General features: G+C 46.4%; 1 protein-coding gene across 2 annotated transcripts in view; it reads left to right on the top strand.

Moving 5' to 3' along the window:
- The first annotated feature begins 225 nt into the window (after nucleotides 1-225).
- Nucleotides 226-6030, top strand: part of LOC118777804 (leucine-rich repeat transmembrane neuronal protein 4-like) — a 31530-nt gene continuing 25725 nt past the window's right edge. For both annotated transcript variants that reach the window (XR_005004977.1, XM_036528971.1), the window contains exon 1: nucleotides 226-285. Coding sequence is in view for 1 of the 2 variants with exons in the window: in XM_036528971.1 (XP_036384864.1) it covers nucleotides 282-285 (4 nt within the window). In the remaining variant the exon portion in view is untranslated. The remainder of the gene's footprint in view (nucleotides 286-6030) is intronic.

The raw sequence follows: 6030 nt of genomic DNA, 5'->3' as shown, positions 1-6030 counted from the left end.
TAAGCTGTGAGGAAACTAGCAGCTAGAAGGTTGGGAGGACAGATGCTGGAGGGTGAAGTCTCAGACTGTATGCTCCCGATTTTTGGCCAGGTCGGTTCTTTGCGCATTATTTTTTGCTCGATTGGCTTGGCGGGAGGACGGACAGGTGCGCCAGTGAGTGGGCTGTACTGTTGAAGGCTTAGTGCAGATCATCTCGGGAATTCGACCCTTTGGTGGAGTGTCTTGCTGAATTCAACAGCTGCAGAGCTATTTCACGCGGAGAGGGAACTGGACCAGCGGAAATGGGTAAGCGAATGCGGGGAATATATGCAGCGCTACTGGCGCAAAACCAACAAAGCGCCATGCAATTGGGTTTTTAAAAATCCGTTTAGATCACCTTTACAATACCTTCCTTTGAGTTTATTTATGTCTGCGAAAATGTACATAGAAGATGTCAGATCTTCAAGCAATCTAACACTGCTACAGCGTGTTAGAACAGTTAATAAGCTGTTGCTTTTCGGTGAGTCAGATACGGGATTTGTGACAAGTGGCATAAATAAACTTCGGGTGATAATTACGGATACGCGCATGCTTCATACGATCTGCGTCATGCCGTTTAACAGCGGCACTTGTATCGATCATAGCTTCCAGTACAACTTTCGGGGGTACCGTGTGCCTCCGGCTTATTCCAAGTGCAGGTGGTGACTAATGCACGCTTGCCTTTGTACGTCCAACTCGCGGACCACAGTATTTGTCTTGCTCCTTTTTTCATACGAACAGACTTTACCAAAGGTGTGTTTCACGACCAGATCAACTTGTGTTTAGTCCTCAGCCGTGGATGATGAATTTAACATTTCTACTTAAGAAAGAAAGAAAAAAAAAGGTTGATCAGCATTCAGCTTAAGCGCTTGGTGAAACTGATGAAAAAATGCATGAGCAACAACAACAAAAGTAGCACGTGCTTAATTTTGTCCTTCGGAGTTTAAGGGCAAAGCGCTCTGTGGTTAAACTGAACCCGACCCGAAGCCCCTGCGGCTCGCGCGTCACGTAGGAGGACCGCAGTGGATTTATACTGGCAGCTAACCGATGTAAGACGTGATTCTGTCCGTCATTTCATCTCATTAGCAGATACCAACACCTCCCAGCGTACGCCTGTCCCGATGCGGGCAGTTGGGGGGCAGCACCGTTTCCAGCGCACTCCAGCCCTAATGAAGTGGGCTGCGACTGGCAGGCGGGCGTTCGCAGGGTCACCAGTGCGGCTCTGTCAGTTTGACTGATGGCCAACACATGATGATGGAGATAGTGAAAATACCAATACTAACACATTTATTATATGTATATACGATAAAGAAATGGTAAAATAATAATAATGGGCCTCATCATTATTATTATCATCGTCATGATGATGGGTTTGTTAATTCTTGTCTTTGTATTTATTTATTAATATGTCAGATGCCCTTGGTTAGGTTGAATTATATGGCTTACTTTTGACATACTACCCATATATGCAGTCAGACATTCACTCAAGCCACTCAGGTTAATTGCCTCGTCTGAGAACAAGAGCTGCACATGGATTTCAGCTGGCAGCCCTCTGCCCGAGGTACTTACTCATTACACCACATCCGTACCCCAGTTTAAGGTACAGATACCTCCCTTTGTTATTCCACACTGATGCTCGTGTGCCACCCGGGGGAATATGTGCTCTGGTGGTCCTGGAGTGCTTTTGTCCGGCATAGAGGAAAGGATTCCTCAGCTTCCTGGATGCAGCCCGATACGGCTTCTCTGCGGAGCCTCGGGAGGTTCATCCCAGCGGGCCAGCAGGTCTCAGGCGCGGCGGACTCTTTGTTGAAGTAAAGGGATTACGGCCATGCTATTTCACTGACTGACGGATAAAGAGATTGTGACAGATTTTTACCAGAGTGCGGGCAAAGGAAAAGAGGGGCTTCTCTCCCCTTTGTGTGTGGGGCATTGTGTAGTAAATCCGCACATGCTCTCATATGGAGTGCGCCATTGTTTCAGAAGGTGCTTAACCCAAATTGTGTCAGTGAGCATCCAGCTATGTGAATGGGTTCCATGATTAATGTACGATATGTCAGCATAGGGAGGGACTGTAGCATAGTGGTAAGGAGCAGGGCTTGAAACCAGAAGGTTGCTGGTTCAGTTCCCTCCTGGGGCACTGCTGCTGTACCCTTGGCTGAGGTACCTAACCCAGAGATGCCTCAGTAAATATCCAGCTGTATAATTGTCTAACATGTGAACATAGTAAGCTATGTAAGTCACTCTGGATAAGAGCTTCTGATGAATGACAGTAATGTGATGTAATGTAATATATTCATTGCTCTGGGTAAGGCCATCCATTATAAAGCCAGTCCAGTTACCTGGCTTTACTTCAAGTGGCCCACTAAGTGTTGATCACCTTAAAAATGCTTTAATTACAAAAATACAGCACAACAACAACCCAAAGGAAATGGTAATGATTGTGCTAACTGGCATCAGTGTGGTTTTACTCACCTCATCTACACAGAGAATTTATGCTGACAACAGATTTTCTGCTCGAAGCCACATTACGGCGCGTTTTCATTTCATCAATTAGCATTATGAGGAAAATGCATTAAGAATGCAACATGGTTCAGACAAATTACCATCGCAGCAAAGCTCCCTACCGCCGCTAAACTCCTGCTCCATTATATTCACCAGAGTGTTACAGAAATATTACGTGACATGCTAACATTAGGAAGGCATCATTCTCAGATAACATGGTGCTGTACACTGCTGCTGTGTACACGTCTCCAAAGAAGAGAAGAATGCGTTGATGCTTTCAACAATGTTACAGTTGCAGTGGAATTCTGTGTTTTATTAGACATTGTGACAGCACTCCGTAAAGGTCACATCTGTACTCCGTAAAGGTCACATCTGTACTCTGTGACATCACAAAGCTCCACTGTAGCTACGCTCTGACACACTGGGATCAAAGAGCAGCGACAGTCTGGGATTGTCAACGTCTTCGAGGCACGCCTTTTAAATGTGAGGAGAATGTCCGGGTGCTTTACCACCTCAGCGATGTGGACAGCTCCCTTCTTCCACAGCACCGGGGGGGCTGATTGCTGCAGTTCCTTCGCAGTGTAAACACTCTGGCCGTAGATGCTTTGTCCTTGCGGTCATGGTGCCAAATACAAATAGCAAATGCAAAGCAGGGCCAGGCCAGGTTAAGTACCTGGATGGGAGACATCCAAGCAAAATCAATCCAATCAATCAGTGTAAGTTTAATCAATTTTACACAGTGGACTGGTGTAGAGTATGCAAGCTACATGATTACATCATATAACTTCATTCAGGCTTCACTCAGAGCTTTTCCTTTTCGACAAGACATATATATATATATATATATATATATATATATATATATATATATATATATATATATATATATATATATATATATATATGTGCTTTTAGGCGTTTGCCCGAATTCAAATGCATTCATTCATGCTGGATCCGCTGCGCAGTAATGATGCAGTCCCACCAGGAAATTCTTTCAGAAAAATGACAGATCTCATACTGCCAGTGTTGTGGATAGAACCTCAGAGCTGTGGGTTTCTGAGTTTGAGTCTGGTTCCATCTGTGTGCATGTTCACAGACCTGGGGTGGGCCTGGGTTGGAGCCTACTTTTGTCTGCGTGCATGTTCTCAGAGCTGCAGGGGTCTGGTTTCGAGTCTCGTTTTGTCTGCGTGCACGTTCTCAGAGCTGCAGGGGTCTGAGTTCTCCCTGTGTCCATGGTGTTTCTTCTACAGCTACCCCAGTTTCCTCCCACAGAGCAAAGGAATGCAGTTTAGGCTGATTGCCGTCTGTTATATAAATTATCCCTGTATGTGTGTGTGTGTGTGTGCGTGTGTGTGTCTGTGTGATGGATTGGCTGTGGTCCAGCCTCACATTATATCTGATGCTTACAGCTGTGACTCACTATCGCCCTCTGAAGGATGAAGTTCTGAAGTTACTGCAGACTTACGGATGACATTGATCTTTTCATTGCATGTTGCTGTGTTAACACCAGCACGCTCAGCCACGTGTCAGGTGAAGCGCAAAGTAGACGGTCTTTCCTCCAATTTACACAATCAGTGCTTCCAAAACAAAAGCTTTTCTTGCCGTTGAGAGGAAATCCTCCTCCATCGCTTGTTTCACCATGTGCCTCACAGTAGCTCAGATAATGGGATCAGAGTTATGTTTTTCTGAATGTTGCATATTACAAGTATGCAAACAGGCATTGTGTACTACTTTGCAGCACATTATTTCTTTCCCATTTAAATGCATCACTTTGTGGTCCGTGTAGTCCATAGCAGAGGGCTGGTTTTAGTGGTGTGGACACCTTCTCCCTTTGCCACTGATCCAGGAGGCCCGTCAAGACTGAGTCATTGTTGTTAAGACTGAGGGTGGGAAGGCTGATCCTAGGTCTGTTTTCAAGGACAGAAAGTACCTGGAGAGGTGCACTGTGAGACAGATGCTATGTTCAGACTGCAGGCTTTAATGCTCACGTCTGATTTTTGTATGTTCATATTCATTTTTGAAAATGGCCCATGTCTGACATTACTGTAAACAGACCACAGTCCTGAAATGTCCCACATGGTAGTCATGCCTATCTAGCCATGCAGAATTATAACAAGGGTAACTTGTCACATGCAGAGTGATGTGAAAATTACTTGGGCCACATTAAAAACGTTCCGAGTTGAGCATCCACACACAGGTCCCACGCTGGTTGCATGGCTAGATATGCAATTTATTTGTACATACTTCTATGGCCCGAACAGATGAGATTTAATGTGCTTTTTTGCTGTTCACAAGGTTCTAAAAAGCATCCCAATTGGATCACACATAAGGGAAAAAATCAGAATTGGGTCATTGTTAGCTGCAGTCTGAGTGTAGCCAGAGTGGCTCCGACCCCGTCTGTGTTGAGTTTTACCATTGTCAGACACGACCAGACACGCATTCGCCACAGCTACGGGGCCATGGTTATGGAAGCTCTTTTGGCAACGTTCTTTCTGAAATTATTACCATCCCTCATCGGTCAGTGATGATGAGAGGTGAGTTTATTTCCTGATGGTAATAAAAGGAGTGAGAGCAGGAAGCGGCCCTGGTTACAACACTGCGCTGCGCTCCCAGTGGTCACACGCTGCGGGACTCTCATGTTTTTGTGGCTCCAGACGGCGATGTGTCATTGCAGCCAGGGAGCACCCCGCTGCTGACGCGCTTTTAGTTTTCCTAATTAAATATTGAACACGCTGTGCCTGTGCTCCCCAGTGTGGGGTCATAGCCAGAGTTTTCTCTCCCCTCGCTCGCTACCGAATCCTCTGCATCTGTGTGTGTGTGTGTGTGGGTGTGTGTGTGTGTGTGTGTGTGTGTGTACACGCCCTGGAGATGAGCATTGGGTAACTGACGGCGCAAATCGCATTGCTCAGTTCGTTACGGGCTTAATAAAGGCCACTCCGTGGGAGTTATGCCAAAACATTTGGATTTAAAAGAGTCCCTACACTCCCCCTCCCCCGCACCTCCCGAGGAACCTGAGGAGCGTACAGCTTTTCTGCAGCAGCTGTGTTTCAGAGCAAACCGGGATGCTATAAATCTCCGCTGATCTTAGATGTTATACATCTCCACTGATCTTAGATGTTATACATCTCCGCTAATCTTCGAAGTTAAACATCTCCGCTAATCTTAAATGCGAGGCTTGAACATGTGCACACTCAATATGAAGCACATCTGAATACACGAGCTGTAATTCAGTGTCAGTGCCAAGCGGGCAGAATCAGATGCAATCAGCTGTGGTGCAGAGGAGGGTAGCGCACATCTCCGTGTGATTCCTCCGAGCAGAGGGAGAGAGCGAAACAGGAGAGCTGCTCCATTTTGGGTGCTGCCGCGCTGGAGGTCCAGGGTCCGGGTTCGATGCGGCTTCTGATTGGAGTTGGCATGTTCTCTCGTGTGTGTGTGGGTTTGCTGAGCGTGCTCTGGTCTCCTCCCACAGCTTAAAGCTGTGGGGTGCCAGGGAACGTGCTGTGGAGTGGG

This window comes from Megalops cyprinoides, chromosome 5, assembly GCF_013368585.1.
Source record: "Megalops cyprinoides isolate fMegCyp1 chromosome 5, fMegCyp1.pri, whole genome shotgun sequence".
Classification (NCBI taxonomy): Eukaryota; Metazoa; Chordata; class Actinopteri; order Elopiformes; family Megalopidae; genus Megalops; species Megalops cyprinoides.
This window is presented reverse-complemented; position numbering and strand designations above follow the sequence as displayed.